Source organism: Athene noctua, chromosome 1 (genome assembly GCF_965140245.1).
Source record: "Athene noctua chromosome 1, bAthNoc1.hap1.1, whole genome shotgun sequence".
Taxonomy (NCBI): domain Eukaryota; kingdom Metazoa; phylum Chordata; class Aves; order Strigiformes; family Strigidae; genus Athene; species Athene noctua.
In genome coordinates, this window is record NC_134037.1 from 74,090,430 (window position 1) to 74,111,083 (window position 20,654).

Consider the following 20,654-nt stretch of genomic DNA (forward strand, 5'->3'; position numbering starts at 1 on the left):
CGCTGGTATGGAGGGGGGCAAAACAAAGCCATCACTTCTTTTCTTTTTTACCGTACATAAGCATACGCCAATTACAACAGAAAAAGAATAGGAAAACTTTTATTAGTTTTTTTGTGAAAAGCAGTATTTTCATCTCTTATTTCTGAAGTTCATCGTGGTTTAGAAGTTGTCTTACTGGTATGCACTTATCTCACACACAATAAAGGAGATAAATGATGTAAGGACATGGTTCACTGATGCTGGTACTTGTTGCGGGAACCAGCATGAATTCAGGCAGGTTAAGAATTTCGGTGTCACTTTAATTACCCAGTTTTCTGCTTGAAGGTTTTCCATGTAATATCAAAGAACCCTTAAGCTGCAGAATTTGTACAAGCCAGATTTTAATTCCAGAGCCAGCTTCACATTATATGTATATGTATTTTGGAACTGTAAAGTTTGAACTGCTGGTTTTCCTTCTGAGCTCAGGGTTTTGTACACTCTGTGATGTGCTCAGAACACACCAGCACAGTTATTCTCTGTTTTAAGTAGTAAATCCTATCACATCCAACCCACATGTTTATATTGGATACTTACAAAATGAGAGATATTAAGTAGCTAAGCCTGGCTTTAAAACTTTTTTATAATACATCACAGCACTGGTGTTTCCTTAAGTAACCTAAATACCTTACAGTAGTGTATTCTTCCAATGCAGTATTCACAAATTCATCCAGAGAGCCAGTAACACTGAATTTGAGTGTGGCAAGTGCTAGGCTAAATAATTGATTCGTCTGTATGCACTTGTCTTTCTTTTCATTAATGTTTAACCCTTTTATACCTATTCTGGTTGACTATCTATTAGGTTGCTGCTAGTGCAACAATTTATGATTTCACCATTGCCAAGGATCTGTCATACTGTGTTTCAGTTTGCCCTCCTGCCCTTTACTTTAGACCCTCTTCAGTAGTTTCACATTTTATTTTAATGTCTCCAGCATGCTTGTCTTTTCCACTGCACTTTATGCAGGCACTTTATAAGTCAATTGCAGTATGAAATAAAGGTTGTTTATAGCTTAACTGGACTTTTAATTTGTAGAACAGGCCAGTTCTGCTGGACTGTAACCCACACGCTTGTTACTGATGATCTGGCTCTGAGGTGCTCTCGCTCCACATGCTCAGAGGAACTCAGTGGGACTGAATTTCCATCACAGCTTCTGCAGGGAACAGATTAAATTCTAGTTCATGACAACATGTCGCCACCTGGAAGAAGCAACACCAAGAAGCACCTACAGAGGGACAAAGTGCTGCTGGCCAACTCTTCCAGCAGCTCTGGAACACAGCAGAAATCCCAATATCATTTAAAATTACTCAAAGGCCCAGAATACCTTCCCTGACTAATCACAGTCCATATCTGAGTCTCAGCTGGATCCTGTGAAATCGGAGATGCCACATGTTGGAGACAATAACGGACAAGACCCAGCATCAAGTGCTCCCATGTCACCCTCTGCAATCTGAAATTATTTGCTCAAGCAAACCAAACCTCATTCCTGCTGGCCAAGGCAGGACCCCTTTCCATTTTGATGAAGGGAGCTTCTCCTGGTCTACTCAAAATCCCCAATGGTGCCAGCAGCAAAGAGCTCCACACTTCTCCAGGACACTGGGGTGTCCTGGGTGTTGTCCTGAGAATTACCTATTTATAACTGTACTGCTCTGTCCTTACGCTACTTGCCCACACTCCTCCCTCACCTGAGTTACCATGATAACACCACTCTCACACAGTCAAGACACCCTATCCCCTATTTGCCTGATGTTTTTACTCTACTGTTGACCACTCATGGGTAAATTCACAACCTCATTTTTTATTAAAGCTCATGGTCCTTATTAGAGTACTTCATTACTATTTACTGTTCTCTAAACTACACTTTATAGTTTTGTAAAGCCTGACTAGAAGACTGCCAGGACATACCAGTTGATCTTCAAAATAATACTAGAATTTTTATTTGTTGTGGTGGGGGTTTTTTGCTTGGTAGTGGGTCAGGGTTTTTTGTCCACTTTTGCAATCCTTCACAGCATCCCAAGTTCTAGGTTTTCAAGTTTTTTTTCCTTCAAATATTATAGCTAGAAACCCCTCCCCCCCCCCCTTTTTTTTTTTCCAGGTCAACTGAGATTCTTTCAGAACTGTTTAATGGTAATAGTTCAGGATTTAAGAACAGGATCAATTAATATAAGAACTGTGGTAAAATCATGAGTGCTACTCAAGTGAGTCACAAGTCTTAGCAACATCAACCAAACCCGTTTATCACTTTCAAAAGATAGCCTGTCATGCTACCCCTCCCTATCCAGAATAGCAGACTTTTGTTTCTCCACCAAAGGTTTAGGTCATCCAGACTCACCTGTAATTGGACTTCAGTATTATAATCCAGCACTTCCTAATAAACAGATAATGAAGGTGGCCATGATTGAGTGGATGTGATTGAGTGCTTATGACCTCCTCCTATGCTATGTTAGTTTATGAATACCTTTCTGTCATGAAAAGAAGGGGAAGAAAAAGAGAATGTATTGACAGCTGGAAATTTAAAACTGTAATAAGTAAAAGATATTAATATGATATGAAATAATCTGCATGGATGCTTTGCAGATTAAAAGAGATCAACTCAGAAAGGATTATGGCCTAAATTTCAGTGAAAACACAGAGCTCTACTAGCTTCAGAAGTGGGAACCCTAATGCTTGGGTACTTTTTTTAGCTATATGTGACATAGAACAAAACCTACAGGCTGCAAAATTGCTGATATCAGAATTTTTATATTTCGTGTAAGAGTGGGCAGGCTGCTGCATTAATGCCAGAAACAAGCAAAATTCACCTTTAACTATGCACACAGCCTGACAAATAAAGTACAAACCAAAAGGTAATTACCAAGCATTTTTGAAATTAGATGGATGAAAACTACAAACTACTGTTATTCACAAAACCTGCATCCCTGTTGTCTCAAAGTCTTTCAAAATTGAGAGGCTGAAAATGTCAGGCTTAGTAAAAAGACAATTCACTACGGTTGAAACTTTTGCAGGATATCAGCATGCACAGTATCCCTCACGGATTTATTTTCTTGTGACAGCCAATCTGGCTTTAATTTCCCAAGCCTCTCTGTACTCCATTTACTATCAGTTAGCCTCCCCATATCAACACCTTTCTGATATACTACAAACTTAAGAAGTATTAAAAAATTAGGTAAGCATCTTCTGTATTCTGGTAAATAACAGAATCCTGAAGATTCTTGATCAATAAATTGATATAAACAAATCAGGATTTGGTATTCCAGTACTATTAAAATATTTTTATGACCCAATTCACACTTAATAGTACAGATTCAATTCTTGGTTTTGGCAATATCTCTCTAATACTACTGTGCTATATCATTCACCACCTGTAGCTTCAGCAGGATTCCAACCGATTACAAATAACAGACAATGGGGAAAATCTGTAAAAATAGTATTTTACTTCCCTTGAGATACTGTTATTTATAAGGAAGGAGAACACAATTTTAAAAAAACAAAATAATTATTCCCAATATTTCTACAATTATTCCATCCCACCTTTAATAAACTGAAAGATGTGGAGAAATATTATGGTTTTTTAAAATCACTGTATTTTATTGACTGTACTAGGCTCAAAAGCTCAGTTATACAGTAAAACAGTACTTCAAACTATAAAGGGGATCTTTGTGGTGAAGGCACTTACTGAATTCTCTTTAATATTTTGATTTTATCATCCAGGTATTGAGTCTGGTAAACACAGAAAGTTATTATAGTGTTTCTAAATTACAAATCAATCACTTAAGGCTGTAGAGCGCTGAAGGGGTAAAACCATGTTCTCAAAAAAAGATGGCTAGAACTAAAGCACAAGTTCAAATAAAACAGGAAGTATCCACTAAAAATCAAAAGAAAAATGCACAGCTCTTGACTGTTATCTTAGTACTGTTATCAAAAGAATTGGAAAAAATAAAGCTGACACAAACTTGAACATAAAAATTCAATGTAATGAAGCATTGTTGACATCAATTTTTAGTACGATTTAAAGTCAAATTCAATTAAAAAAATAAATCTACTTGACAATGGTGGGTAACAAGGACTGGGTACAGTCCATACAGACCAATGGCCACTCAAGGATTCTGCTATCTTTTCCCATAGTCTTGATCCATAAGGAAAACATGAACAATTATCATGTAAGTACTATGTAAGAACTGAAGGTATAGTGAAAAGGGTATTTATCCACTTCCCAGCTTCAAATGAATAAAATCAGATCAATCTTACTTTGTGTATGCATTTTATTTCTTTTCATTTGATCTCATGCTGACCCACATCCATTTTTTTATTCACTTGAGCTCTGAAGCACTGTCACACATGTGCTAAGCATAGGGCTTTGCTGACACCTAAACAGCTGCCAAGACATCAGGTCCATGATAGGCATCCCATGGGAAAACTTTCAGAAGAGAATAGACCACTTGAATGTAATTTATCTGCCATCTACATGCACAGCTCCTTTACACATATATATCAGCTGCACCAAAAGAGGGACATATCCTGATGCTCTTGCCAAGTTTTTAGGGGAAAAGCTTTTAATCCACAACAACAGTAGGTTTGATAAGTATCGCATCATTTGTCCTCAAGGGTCAGCTTTACCATCTTGGAGGAAGAAAACTCAGGAAGTTCTGCTAGGGAAATAGTTAGCCTAAATACTGGAACAAAATTCACCTATTCTATTTGCTGAAATGTTTAGACATAAAATATATGAACTGAACACCATCAGTCACTAATGAATACCAATTTCACAGGTGTTTTTTAAAAACAGGCTAGAATCACCTATAGGCCTCACTGAGGCTCCAGTCTACAGAGAAAGGATAAACAAATGATCACCTTGCAAAAACCTTAAAAATTGATATTTTCAGATGTGTATAAAATCACTCAGGAGGTAGTGAGATAGAGATCTGAACTAGGAAACTTCAAGTGCTTTAACTTGAAGAATTAATTCTTACTGACAGAGTAGGAGGTTATGTTTGGCCCTTTTTATCTGTCACATACTAATACCAGCAAGACTAGAGGTGTGCCAGGGTTACTGCTGGGTGCATCTACCTGCAGAGAAGCAGCACACAGATCTGTTTTGGAACTCATGAAAATCTAGGATTAGTCAATCTCTAGTCAAGTCTTTCATGCCTACAGACCAAAGAAGAGTGGTAAAGAAGAGTGGCTTATGTCAAACACATTACCTTCATACTGGTGGCATTGTAACCTTCATACCACTGGCAAGGGTAACCACTGCCAATCTTTAACAGTCAAGTAAACCTTTACTGGGGGAAGACTTAAAACTCGGCCCAACGGGCCTTAAAGGGAGAGCCAGAACTACACCAGCCATGTTCACGCCCAGGAGTGAGCAAAGCTTTCCTTTACTCACACTGAGAAAATTGTTGCTGCCACCTTTATTTGAAAAAACAGACCAGTACTCCGATCTCCTGAAATATGATGATGCTGTTCCTTATTCAGAGAGCAAATGCTATTTTCAGTTCTTCCACTGGAAAAAAAAAACCCATAGTATTTAAAAAACCCAAAGTTTTGGCACCTAGCCACAATGAAAAGCCAAAACTAATATGATTTCCAACAAAACACTGGAATGTACTCTGCAAAACAGCTACAGTTCAGTGCGTATCAACTGTTGGTGGCCTTCCACTACAGCTAACTACATACCACTGATATTAGCTATTGGTCATTTCAACCCCAGGCAATAGATTTTTGTTAATTGTCTCAATTTCTAGCTGCTAAGCATTTTTAAGCAGACACATAAAATGAGAATCCTTTTGACTCTAAAACTTACTTACTAAACCTACCAAATCCTTCTCTCATACTTTCGTTTCATTCAGTACATGCTGCAGTTCCCTCTGATGAACACAGCAGGCATTAGGAAAATGCTGGAGAGCTTCACATAATAGTGCCATGTAGGACTGACCACAGTTGAATACAGCAGAGCAAAAGCATGCTTCCCAGGGTAAGTGACTGCCAGGATTGAAAGGAACAAATCAAGGGCTTTTTCATCTGCACATTACACATACCACTCAAGAAAGGTGCCTCATGTCATCTGTGTTTTGTGAGGATCACAACTGAAAATACTATTAATAATGAACTGTTTTAAATGTTGGATTCAGGATTAATGTCTTCTGACACCTTTTTATATGTCAAATTAACCATTCATTAACCATAACCATTTAGTAGTTTAGAGTAGTGTAGAGTTACCTAGTCATATGAATAGAGGCTACCTGAAAGATGATGACAATTACAGTGAATTTAGTTTCACTCAGGCAGAGTTCACAGCTCAGAGCTGAAGCTGTATGAGTTAAATAATTGCACTTGGACAATAATGCAGTGCGTGAGATTTACAAAGCAAGAGCATCTCCATGCAAAACATGACCCTAAGCAAATACCAGGAATTATCTGCCCTTTTACCAATCCCCACCCCTGTTTTGATTAGAAGAATGAAAATTAAAACAAATAAACCCATCCAAGAACAAGCAGACTTGCCCACGTTGTCCAAGGGATGGTCAAAATATGTGCATACACATTTTATCAATGTTTCTAAACACAGGCAAGTACTTCAAAAAGGAAAATACTTGTAACTTATACAAAGCTATAGTCGGTTATTCCACTTGAGCTATTCACCAAGCTTTTGGGAGTGAGGATGATTGCAGAGGAAGCCCCAAAACTTTACTGACTGTCAGTAGCTAATCAAAGCATACCTACACAACCAATCAATTGTGTAGGTACCAAATCAGCTGGCATTTCTCCAGACAGCTGAGCTGTAGCTGTATGAAGCTGTGTGAACACAGTCCAAAATTACATCTTCAGACAGGCAAAATAAATTTTCAGAATGTAAATATGAAAGTGTCTGAGTTGGATAAATCTGTCCAACCGCTACTGCCATTGGAGTATAGTTTCCATCCATGGCACCATTAATTGGTAATGCAAAATTCCTGAAGTAAAAGGACCAAAATCTGAATGAAGTTTTCAAGGTTAAAAACTCTTATCTAGATTACAGCCTTTTCTTTACTGGCACAGCCAGGCATTTCTGAATGCTAACGGAAGCATGAAAAATACAGGTCTGGAATAAGCATTGCTTTACTCTTCTGAGCTAAGTGTTGTGCAGACCTGAAAGACATAACGCTTCACTCCATGCAAGCTGCTGTACTTCTGGGCAAGAGAAACAGATGATACACAAATAAAAAAAAAAATCTTTCAATAGCACAGAAGGGTACTAAATAAATTTTAAGTGTGAAACATTTGTTTGGCCTTATAATTCCCTCCCCCCCCCCCCCCCCCCCCCCCCATCTCAGTTAGTAATGATGAACTTAACAGGTTGATTTTGTCACTTCTGTCTCTATCTATTTGGTTTTGTAACTGTGCATGCAGAAAAAGTGAGTTATTTGTGTTGAGCAGAAGAACATCAGATCTACATCACCCCTCCAAGTCAGCTGTCTGAACTTCAAGAGTGTAACAAATTTCCACCTATCAGCTGAAAATTACAGATCTTTGCAGCAAAAATGTGGAGAAACACAGATTACTGTAGCTTGATTTCACTGATAACTAAGCCAAGTCAAATTGCTTTCCACATTACCCTCCTTCCGCTGACCAAAAGCCAACTGTTTCACCACAGAGATACACACACACAGGGGTGAGCATTTAAACTAAGGGCGTGGTGGTACATGTGATTTCATGGTCAGTTTGAACAGAGATTGGTAAGGACTACCATCAGAGATAGTGGCTAATTATTATTATTATATACATAATCACAGTATCTCCCACCCCCTTTCTGCTTTGGTGTCTTACAAGTAACAGTGAGAATTCTGCATGATTTAAAAAGGAAGCCTTCAGAAAAGCTGCACCTTCAAGAGTTACAACTGCACAGCATAAAGACTTCAACACCCAAATACCTCACTAAGATACTACACTGTCCCTACAGAAATAAAGTGAGTCTGGAGAAATTAGAACAGAAAACAGTTTGGGGGTTTTTTTTAATAGCTGTTATACAAAAAGAGTTACAATAGCCTTCTTGTCTGAGAAGACATACACAAGATAGTAAAAAATTGTGTTTTAGAGAATAAACCAACACAGGGTAAAAAAAGAAAAAAAAAAAGAGGCCCTAAATGCCTGCTTTCACTTTTTCCTCTTAAAGAAACCATCAAATGCTGGTCCTTATCTAAAATGTCAAGAGTTGCTATGATGATGGTGAGGAAAAAGTCAATGCTGCACAGTCATACATGATGGGAACAGTGTACCCTACCCCTATAAAAGGACTCATTACTCACATTCATTAAATATATCCTACTGCTCTGCTTCAAAGCATTGCACCTGCAGCAGAGCCCATGTTCCAGGACCCGCTGCCAGCACAGGCCATGTTTACTTGCCTTATTAGATCCAATTGTGGTGTCTTATTTTTGCATGACTCTGTTCACAGACAAAATGTCATTAAAATCCTACCTCCCCTTGACTCAGTGACAAAAATTCCATTAGTTTAATCACACAGAGATTTAACCCAAGTTACTTACAAATGCCTGAAAATACTAGGGGGAAAAAAGTTGGAAAAGCCAAGTGCTGTTGAAAAAAAAAAAAACCAACTCAGCAGAGTTGCTTTGCACACAAGTAAACATACAATTAGTTAAAAACCAAAAAGGCAAAAAGAAATGCAAAATAACAGCAGCTTACCTTTTGAGGGGGTGGTCCGTGGTCATCCAAGTAAGTGGAATTTCCTACAAGAAGAAGAAGGATGGAGATAAACAAAACAAACTTCAAAACTTTCCAATTCATGGAACCAGTGTATATCTGTCCAACTGTTCCATGGTGTCAAATAATTCAAGGAAAAAAATACCCTCTGCTTTAGATTTTTATTGACAAGAAAAAAAAAAAAAAACCAAAACTAATTTGTTTGGGCTATTTTTGTGATAAAAGATTAGATGCACATTGTCATTTTAGCATAAAACTAAATGGGCCAAGGCAGCTTTAATTAAGTAATCGTGGCATTCAATTATTTGCATGACAAAAACTGTCAGCTGCATCCTTGTACATTTTAAGCAAGGGAGCACAGTTAACCTCAGAAAGATTTCTTAAATAATAAAATATTAAAGGACTCCAGATTTTGGTCTGATGGAGTTGACAAGCATTCACTTTTTGCTCCCTAAAACTATGAATTGAATGGGAGTTGTATTCTGAGGTAATCACAACAGCCCTTTCAAGATCCTCTTTTAATTCAGACTAAATGCTTCAGGAAAAAAAAAAGCTTCTACAATTGTTAAGTGCTCCCTTCTTAATTAGCTACAATACAAAAGTCAACAGTTTCATACTTTTTACCTATTACTTACAAACACCCACTGATATATAAAATACACCTTCCTACACACACCCATAGGCTGTCTTCCCTGCAACTGTTTTTCCTGAACCCTTCTCCTGAAGGATTAATCAGGAGCTTTCCCAAGATGTTCCAGCAGAAAATTAAACTTTACAGCAAGTCTAGAAGTTCCTGTCAGGGCACACATGCCCGTGCTCTCAGTCATCCTCCTACCAAAGACAGCAAAAATACCTCTGCTCTCACCTTACATCAGTACGTAGTACTGAGAGTCATCTTTACAAATGCTTACTAGATATCCAAATGTCACATGAAGAAGGACTCTAAAAAGCATGTCCCACTCATGAACATCTCTGTTCTTGCACTGTTGAACAGGCAACAGATACTGCCTCTGGGGCAACATAGGCTAGTGGGTGTAAAACAATTTGGCACCAAAAAGCTCTTCTCTTGTTAATCTGGCCAAAAGGACGCTGTGTCACGTTTTTTTTTTTTTCTGGCACTCTGAAAAACAATGAGATTTCTGGATTCTCTATCCAGGAACCAGGAATGAGAAGTTTGTGATGAATTTCCATGTACAATAAAAGCTGAGGATTACTTCACAGAAGTATTTTCCTTTCTGTTTTTTCTATGCTTTTCTAGCATAGGTTATGAAGTTTGAAAACTTGATTCAAAAGGCTTCCAACTTTGTTCCCTGAATTTGTTCTTCTATTCACCTTGATCTTGGAAGAGTTCACACTGCTACAAAAGCCTGAACAATAATTTTTCTATGGTCAACTGAATCACTTTCTGGAGCAAACCAGAAACTTAATCTTCCTATACATTTGACACAAATACCCATCCTTTGAATAAACCAATTGGTTATTTTGATGCCATAATTTGTCTAATTCCCTATATTCCGTATAATTCTTCTGATATGATTCTAATTGCCTGGGAAGTAATTCAGTTCACAGACTGGTAACAGAGCTGTGTACGGCTTTTCAACAAAGTAGCTACTCCGTATCTAGTGAGATGGACTTAAAAATAAGCATTTCTGGTAAACCCAACGGTTACCCTGGGGTGGGGAGCAAGAAAAGCTCTATTACTTCCTCTCCTTCCACACTCATTTAGGATTTAACTTTCCTGTAGGATCAGGCTCTTACTACATAGTTCATAGCAACTTTCTCCCCTGTAATAAATTAGGCTGAAAGACTGCCACTGTTTTTGATTTTAAAAAGCTCTTAGTTTTCTCATTGTGTCAGGAAAAATGTTTAACTTTGATTCATGCTAAAGCAGGTGATGTTTGCAAAGAAGCATTTTTGTTGTCTAAACAAGTTAATGTAGTAGAAATACCGTAAACATTACATGAAAACTGCTGATCTGTTCAAAGCAGGAGTAACAAAACTTTTTGAGTTTTATAGTTAGTATTTTAAAGGATACATTAGTAGTCATGTATATTTCTTGCCTCCCCAAAACAATTTATGCTCACCCAAATAAAAAAGTCATATTAACTACATATATATTAACTATATCTTTAGCCATCACCTACCATAGCCCATTTTTCTATAGAAAAGGATATCAATTTCCACCTGCTCTTGAGAAAACAGATCACTGCAGTTGTAGATTATACAGTATCTTATAGAGCAGGAACAAGACTGAGCTATATTACGGAAACATTTCTGAGATATTATTTCAGATATTATTTAAAATCAAGGAACCAATAACTTAATAACTTTCACCTTGCTGCATCTACGTTCTGAATCTATGTTCTTAGTATGCATACTGCATTTTCCTTCCTTTGTAAATTTTGATGATCAGAATATCCCTGCCTTGGAACATACATCCTGGAGGTTTGATTTATGTTCTCAGAATGTTGGTTTTTTACAGCACAGTCTAGTTACTACTGTAACTGCTTAAAAGACAACAGTACAATTTTGGCCCATTTTATAAAGGTCTTTTTCATGGCAGTTGCTTGCTCAAATCCAGAACTAACAATGATAGAAACTAATTGCCAGACAGACGGTGATTTGAAACCTAGCCACAATAGCTTATAAATGAAGAGCAGAGGAAGGAAAGCTACAGACATTCCCCACTCCCTTACACCATCCCATATGCCACTTGCTGAGCCAGTTCTCTTCTCCTGCCAGATCTCCTACTTCTGCTCCTTAGACTTACAAACCAGAGCTGACCTCAGCATCCATAGCATGCCACATCAAATCAATAGTCTGAATTCTTCTGGTTCAAGCTTAAAATGAGTATTTGTTTTCAGTAATAAAAGCAAACCCTTTTGCTGTATGATTCATACCATACCCTAAGTAAAAAACACTAAAATAACTCAACAAATCCAGCTGTGATGGAGTGGGCTGGCTCTGGGGTACACTGGCCAGGTCCTTAACCCCGCAAAGCCCTGCACGTGCTCTCACTCATCATCATACCATAGAATTGGGCTTGCTTCCATTCTGCTTGCAAAACAGCAGCCACACTACAGGAGACTTAAGGCATGCAGAAATATCCTGAAAAATGTGCACACAGGTCAGAATATTTCTGCAGAAAAACTGTAGGAAAGACAATGACTTTCTAACACAAGAAGAGGCCATGAAAAGCTTATTAAGCGTGACTCCTGTGTTAGGTATTTACAGATTTTGTGAACTTAAGACAGGATGCCGCTTTCATGTGTAGGGCCACTTTTCAGAGAATACATATCAGACTAGGTTAATTTAAAAACAAAAGAAAAATTCACGATTATAAACACTGCAACAGTGGAGAAATACTAAGGTAAAGTCAATCTATAAACTACTGTCTAGTAAGACATGACAAAGTAGTACAAAAAGGAGAGTTGCACAGTAAAAATCAGGGACTTAGGAATGAATACCATAAATACTGAAACCACTGTTCATAAGCTCAAGTGTTTACTATAACTACATCAACACAACAAGCTTGTCTAGGATGGAAAACTTTATTATGCAGCTTTTATATGCTCTGACACAGACAGCATGTGTTTGACATCACTAAGTGCCACAAGAAGAGAAGAGGCTTTCTGTGGTGGAAGTGATAAAGCGATAGGAGGTCATCCTTCCTCATTAAGAATCTAGTCCACCTCCCTGAAGCAATGTATGCCATGAAATTATTAAGATGACTTTTCCAAAGCCCTTTAATAAAGCTTTACTAAAGATATCATTGGTCTTGTCTGTTGCCTGACAAGACACTGCCAGATTTATTTTTTTTCTTGGAGAAGAGTATTTATTCTTTAAAAACAAAGTTTCCTGTCTTATAATATATTCTGCCTTCCTGCAATAGTGTGAAAGTCTAAGGCATTAGAAGCAAGTCAGACAGAATAATCAAGTCTCAAAACAGTGGTATTATGCATTCCACAAACATGCTCAACAGTACACTTGAGCTAACTGAACAGACTCCTCCAGTCTCTGTCAAAGGAAAAAAAAAAAAAAAAAGGATTCAGCTTTACTACAGAACATGGTGAATACACAGAATTAGTCCAAATTTTTCCATAATTTATTATCTTTGAGGTTAAGTGAATCAGCTGTATGCAAAATCTTTGGGGAAACCTTGTGGTTATGTTCCTTTTTTCTTGGAATCACTGAAGTGTGGGGGTTTTGCTTGAAGCAAGCCAAGTTCATACAGAGAAAGATGGTCAGTCACCAGGATTAAGGACAAATATCATTGTGTTCAGTTCAGAACCACAGAAAACATGAATAGCTGCAATGCTGGAAAAAACCTTTCCAAAAAAATGACCAGGGTGTACAAGAAGAGGTAGTAAACGGGTTTATGTATGAACTGAAGACCCTTTGACAGCAACTGAAACAGGAGCTCTCCATTTCAACAATTTAGGTATCATACAAAAAGAATTGAGTAGAGATGAAGGGAGAAAGCCAACACAGAAAAAGTGGAGTTTTGACTATTTTCCTGGAGCAGGGTTTTCCCTTGGGGGGAATCACAAGCAGCTGTCTAAGGGAGCTGGGATCCAGCTACTGTCAAATTTAATGTGTCTTGCAAAAAGCCTGCTTTGTTCTCTTCACTTGGTCAACGTCTCAAACTTCCAGTCACCAATACAACCTTTACTGGCATACCATCCCTTAGATCATCTGACATCCAAAGGAAAGGAACAGTTTAATAGCTGTCTAATGAGTCTTCTGGTCTGGAAATCAAGGCTTTGAAGAACAACTCCCCACCAATCACCCCTAATCATTAAGAACTGCATCTTTAAAATAAATGAAATTGTCAGTGAGTGATCAGAAGAGGATCAGTTCTCCTCTGTTTCTAGACAAAAAAAATATTTAAGCAAGAAACTGGAAAGTCATCCACAATCAAAATCAGTTCATGGCTCCCCAGTGTCAGTTATTGTAGTCTAGTCAATTTCCTCGATCCTTTCTTTCCACCACAAAAAATTTCCCACTACAGAAAACACTGGGGAGGCTCCACCAGTAGCAGCATTAACAGGACACCCATGGCTGGCAGCATGTGCCCAGGCCAGACAGGACTGCCAGAAACAGACTGGGGTAGATACTGAAGTTTATTCTCAGCCTCCTGCATTTTACAGGTGTGTGTGTCTTTTTTTCCTTCCACTGGAACAGTGGACATCCTTAGAAATTCCATAATTTTTACACATCTGAAATAACATGTTCTTAGTCATCATGTCATGGAGCCCTTTGTGGTCCAAAGGCAGGAAGGGGCTAGAGACTACAACTTGAAAATGCTGCCCAGCTCAAATGCAAACCAGAAGGAAAACCCTGCTATTGCTGAGGTCAGCATAGCCATACCAGCTTTAACCGAGGGAACTTTTTCAGAGGTGTGCAGAGAAGATTAACATAGCAAAGCACAGCAAAACCCCACTGACCAGTCTGCACTAGAATACAAAGTGATTTATTGCAATTTCTTCCGTCATATGTAAAAGGCTCTGCACCTACAATTGGTTTTCTCTGCGCAAGACTAACATCCTGTCAAAATTTTCATTTTGACCATGAAAAAAAAAAAGTAGAGTAAGCATTATTTTTTAAAAAACATTCCAAAATGGATTTTTCTGCTTCCTTTTCTGCCTTTCAAAACATCTTGGTTATTCATCATTTCTAAAATGATAAATACCAAAAAACCCAACAACAAATGCCTACATTTAATTCACTCTACATAACTGCATGCAATGAAACAATGAAGCTGAAACATGATAAAAATACCTATTTGGCTTTATTACTCAGTGAACTGAACCCTGTAAACTTAATTAAGATATAATTCAGAGTTGTTTACCTACCAGTTTCATACTTCTAACACAGTTAGCAAAGAAACAGGCACACATAAGTACAGTTTTTGAAAACTTACTGGTAATTCTGCATAGTGTATTTTCTATATATATATATAAAAGTACCACTGGAATACAGATACAAAGGGTTTGCACAATAGTAGGTTCTAAACCAATGCACAATATACATCAGAGAAAGATTCTAAATGAAGAAAAATGCCTTTATGAAAACAAATATTAAAGGATAGTTACTACCTGTATACTGTACAGTTTGTGCAAATCTATTAGTATTTATATTTATATGCTTGCCTTTTAACATACTCAAGACTAGAGTCCATAGATCTTAGGGAAAATGTCCATATTAACTGTAATTGTTACATTCAAACATAATGAAAGGTATAACTATAACTCATAAATAAGAAATTCAAAACTTTCAGTGGTTTAGTTAAAAAAAATTAAAATTAAAAGAACTGACATGACTCCATCTATCCAAATTACGCAATCTACAGCAAGCACTACGATGGAAATATTACAGACATTGGGTTTATCAGTGATAGTCCTGGTGCTTTTTGCTTTTGCTTCTATTCTCTAATGACAGACTTTCCAGCCTCTAATTCTACAAAATTAAATACTCATTTTAATGAATGTTTAGAAATGCTAGCTAGATGAAATCGAATCTGAATATTAGACAATGAAAACTCTTGGCTAAAACTGTTCTCAAATAAGGAGAAAAATTCTTCCATCTTACAAACTCACAAAGACAGACCTAGGTGGTCTGACATCATAAAGTTCATAATCTTCCTACTACAAGCACCCACGCTTGTCCCATATAACATATGAAACAGTTGGATATTTTGCTGCAAGACCCTTGCTGGGAGACTTTTCCTAACACCCAGTTGTTAGACACTTGCATCTAATCTTCACTCTGAAAGTCTTCCATGACCAGTTCACACCAACATTTCTCTCGTCGTGGCCTTTGGCACCCAGAAGTCTTCGTAGCCCGGTATATACTGGCCCCAGCCTAACGTACCTACAAACAGCAGTCTTATCCTCTGCATTGCTAGCTCTCAGCCTCTTTCCACTCCTCTGAGATCCTACTCACCCTCCTCCAAGAACCTTCCAGGTTCAGTCATCCTTTCTGCACCCGACAGCAGCACACCGCCTGCTCAGCTACCCCTGGTAAGAGGCTGACTGCTATTCTCCAGGTTTTGGCACATGCAGCAGAGAGGTGAGGGCAGGACAGGGGAAGGTGCACGTTAGGCACGGCCCTCCTCCTGCAAAGACAGGAGACTCTAGAAGGCAAGCTACTCTGAAATCACAGATCCTCTCCAAACTGTGCGGTTAAGCCTTGCTCCAACACAACTTACACAGAAAGGTAACAAGCATTTCAAAATGTATGGACAGGCATTTCATTTTATTGCTTGTTTTGTCAATAAACTGTTTTATCACTACTGGGGCATGGAGAGGGGAAAAAATAAAATTGAATCAAGTAATAAACCCAGCCCCAATAGGTATTTACCTGCACTCAAAGGAAAAGCAGATACACAGTGCTCTATCAAGACAGTGCAGAGAAAACCAAATGACCAAAAAAATAAGGTGACATTAAGCCAGCCTATTTTGATTTTATTTGAATGCATTTAGCCAAGAGAACAAAGACTGCTATCTATCTCTAGTGAAGAGCTTCCTGGCTGCAAACGCCCTTCAAAGCCCCATTAATCTCTTCTTCATCTTCACTCTACTTTTCAGCCGGTTCTCAAATTCTGCTTTCTGGTATCTCATAGCAAGTGTGGACACTGATTAAATATGGGGTCTTTCCTTTTTTTTTTTTTTTTCTTTTTCCCCTAAGAAGATTTTTATCCTAACTTCTGTCAAAAAGCGTGTCAGATATTTTGCAATGACTTCTTAATCTCCTTAGCGAGTTTTACCTTAACAAACATGTAGATTCAGTTTTATAAATATACTCAGTACAATGTTTTTGCTGTGTTTTGTGGTGTCCCTGGGAAAAATTCTCCTCCCAAAATGTGTGGTCAAGCAATACTTAAGGCTAGGCAACTACAAATGAAGCTGTTCTAAATTTGAGAGGCAAGTTGGGAAAAGCTCACAGTTCAACAGCTGCCCACTGAAAACATAGACACAAAGACTGGTCTCCTACTTCATTTCCAAAATGGCTAACATGAGAATAATAGCGGAAACTGTGTCAAATTACTACAGCTGGATACAAAAAGGATTGGTGGACTACAGAAACTAGCAAGTTATAGAGAAGTTAGAAACATCTGACATTTGGAAATGAGCTAGACTTAACGACATTCAGGTAGCATACTTAGGAAACTGCCTGTGGCAGGCTGCATTAACAACTATCTTTGAGAAGTAACAGAGAACGAATGAGTGAAAATCTGGCTGAAGGACAACACCCTGAAAATAGTTATTAAAACCCAACACTCTTAAACTGGAAACAGAAAAATGCTGCAGTAAGTCAAGGGGATGTAGACTGGCCACCACCGGAGATCTCCAAGAGCAGATTAGGCAGGCACCTGCCAGGAACCACCCAGGTGTTGCCCCACTGCTTTACTGCTTTAGAACTGATTGGCAAATTAAACCAGCTCCTACTCCTGCCCTATTTCTTTTAATGATTTTTTTTAATCAAGCAAACTTCTCCTGGATGTTGTTCTGGGTCCTATCACTAAATATTCTCACTCATGACTTGAAAAAAACGCATTAAAGAGCACTGGTATTAAATTTTATAACAGTACCAAATGAAGGGATTTGACATCTGCTGAAACTCTGGGGTGAACACAGAAAGATAATGAACAATTAAAGAAACGGTCTGAAGACACAAGATGCAATTCAGTAAAAACAAGCATAAAAATTTCAACTTTGGTAAGAGCAACATCTTTTCAAAAGCAGAACAGAAACAAAGGGGAAACTGCAGAGAAGAGCGTGGGGAGAGGTTATAGGAGGTGAATACCAATTCCCTTCCTTTGGATCTCTTTGAGCACTCTGTGAAAACTTTTCAGTAAGATCTTTCCCCTCCAGCTGAATGTACAGTGACAGTTTTGCTAGCTTGGCAATAAGAATAAGTCTGTTTGAACTGTTAGATGAAGAAACTTTTTAAGGTTTAGGATTACTCTGTTTTCCCCTTTTCCTCCTGAGTGATAGACAGGTGTGAGAATAATTGCCTTCATCAGAGAAAACTTTTTTACTTCTACTCTACAGAATGCATGACGCATAAGAAGAAACTGTGGGACAAAAGATGGTGGCAGAGCCATGACACTTCCCCTTTCAATGCGCACGCTCTCCCCTGCCTGGAGAGCGGCACACCAAATGCAGGAGACCTCCCTCTGCACATCTGAAGTACAGGACCGCAACTTCAGAGATAAACCTTTTCTCTACAGGCTCTCCTTACCAAAGTGACGACAATTTAAAGATGAGGCTGAAGGCTGGACAAAGAACATAATGATGAAGCTTCAATGAAGACCCTGTCACATGTGAGGCCTCTTAATCTCACTTTACTCTGCCATTCAGGCTATAAACTCCAGGGAATCTGTATCTGACTAGACACCTTCTCAGATAATACAAGTTTCAAGAGTTTCCTATTACGATATCAGACATCAGCTCTGCTCTTTTGCATGACGTTTTTCCAGAGACAAGGATTTTATTATTTAAACTTAACCTAATTTGCAAGCTTTATTCCTGTTCATTGCATTTATGCAGATATTTTCAGATACACCTCTCTCTTTTCACCCTGCACAGGCAATCTTGAAAAACAGCAAGTCAATGAATTTTGGAAAACACCCAGCTGGCAAGTCACCAGTTATTCAAGGAAGACTTTTATTACTATTATTATTAAGTACTACGCAGCAAATGTTGTCCAGAATGGGTTGTTTGTTGGGCATTTGAAGTTCCTGTCCTTGGAGGCACACTTCCAAGAAGCTGCCTAGGTCTGTGGTCTGACCCCAGAGGCACCTTCCTAGTGGAGAAGAAACGAACACACTTCACAGACAACCGGTCACATAAAGCTCTAAAGAATTATTCATACTTTTATTGTGCCAAAGCCAAATGAGTTTTTCTTGCATGTGCTTTCCACAACAACTCTTGAGTCATATGGTTGCTATGATTTTATCACACTTCTTTACAGAGGCAGCTGCATTTAGGATAATGGACCCCCATATGAAGTAAACCACAAGATCAAGTTGTATGTCTGTAGTTTTCCACTTCCTTCACAGTTCAGGTTCTCTTTCTATCTGACCTCAAAAAGTACAAACGAAAATAAGAATCTTTCTACAAGTCTGTCTCCTTTTCCTCCTCTCTACCATTTTTGTGTGCCACAAGAGAATCACTGTAAAACCCTTCCTTATGCTTATATACCTTCTGAAAAGCAAGAGCACTCTATGTAAGAAGTGGCTATTTTTGTATTGCTTTCTTCTCTGAAGATAAAATTTTAAAAAATTAAAAATTGTTTTATTATCTTCCCATCCTCAAAAGGTTTAACTGGCACAAAATAGGAAGTAGCATTTCTTGTCAAGGTCTGTTAGAAGCCTGTAACTGCAAATCAGAATACATAAGTAGGTCAGATAAGGAACATACTGTACTTACATGAGCTATTTCTTCTTTATTACACATTAGCATAAAGTTTTATTAATCTCTATCACAAAAAATACTAAAGCTTCAGATGGCTTTCTAGACTTCAATGATTTAATATAAGTATTTTCCATCACTATAAATGCTTTGGCCAAAGTGCTCAATTTTCACCCTATCCAGCTACTAGCTTCTTTTCATGAAGACATTTGAAATCCTTTTCTACCCCTGTCTCAAACAGATGCATGTGACCGACAAAAAGACTTCTCAGTCCAAGTGCTTTGTATTTTAGGAACTTCTATATTGGAATTGCATGTTTCAAAGTAAAAGTCAAGATTTAGCAACCACAGAGCATTGGACTTGGCTTAAACTCACCTTTCCATTTCAGCACTCTTATCTCCTGCAACTGTAAATGGACAGGATTAACCCCATTCCTGTCATCCCAACACCTTGCAATACACAGCTTCTACTTCTGATTTCAGCCCTCACTGAGAAGAGTCATTTTAGTACATGGAATAGGTAACTTAAAACTCAAATGTTTCTCAAATAATTTTATTCTACAAAGCACTGCAAGTGCCCAGCAAAAACATGATTTCTAGAAAGAAGACCTCCTACCTGCTGCCTCATTTCTCATCATCGTAAACAAGATTTGTATCCATTTTTGTACGAGTGCATGATTTGTTAGATTGATCCTTAAAACATTCTATAGGATGCATTATGAAAAAATAATTGAATGTAGTTATAAAAACTTTTGTTCTTCAAAATCTAATGCTATTCTTATTACTGAAGTCCAAGACCCACAGCACATACTTTAATTGACTTTATAAATGTATCCAGCAGTAAATATGTGTACCGCTGTTTTTTCCCAGATTGTAAACAGCAAAGATTTGGCTATCAATTAACAAGCATTTAGTAATCTTTTAATAAATTTGAGTGAAAACATTTGGAAGACAATGTACTCAAGAAGAGTTTTCAGATGAATTGATTAATTCTTGCAACCTTAAGCTCTCCAATGAGTAAAACTGTCTCCAAAATGTCAGCAATTACAGGTTCTGCATTAACATCTTTATGCTAAAACGGTAACTACACTGGATGCAGCGTCATAAAACCACAGAAGCAGTCCAAGTTTCATCGACCTCAGCAGAAATCTTCAAATTGGTAGTATTTCTCTCGTGCTCTCAACCTGTTCCAGACAGATTTGCACTTTCTATATATACTACTCACCTAACTGGTGAGGAGTTCAGCTTGGAGGTACTAAGGTCTAAAATGCATTTTGACTCACTTAGATAACTGTTTATTTAGGACTGCTCTTGGGTGTTTTGACCACTTACAAACTCTGAGATGCAAACATTCACCACTGGTAACAATTACCTAGGCATGCTATTTCTTTTTATATAATTTTCCTGTGTTTTATTTAGCTTGGAGAACCACATCAGGATGTCAGCACTAAGATGTGGTAGTTTAATAGATCTCTTACTGCTACACACTAGCCCTCCTGCAGA

General features: G+C 38.0%; 1 protein-coding gene across 2 annotated transcripts in view; it reads right to left on the minus strand.

The window, feature by feature from the left end:
* UST (uronyl 2-sulfotransferase) overlaps positions 1-20,654 on the minus strand; it is a 175,237-nt gene that overhangs the window by 99,483 nt on the left and 55,100 nt on the right. The window contains exons 1-2 of one of the 2 annotated variants that reach the window (XM_074896586.1): positions 15,680-15,734; positions 8,717-8,760 (exon numbers count right to left, since the gene is read on the minus strand). In XM_074896586.1, the coding sequence (XP_074752687.1) occupies positions 8,717-8,760; positions 15,680-15,710 (75 nt within the window). In that variant the 5' untranslated portion in view covers positions 15,711-15,734. Of the gene's footprint in view, positions 1-8,716; positions 8,761-15,679; positions 15,735-20,654 lie in introns of those variants that run through there. The other variant, XM_074896585.1, reaches the window with a different exon arrangement.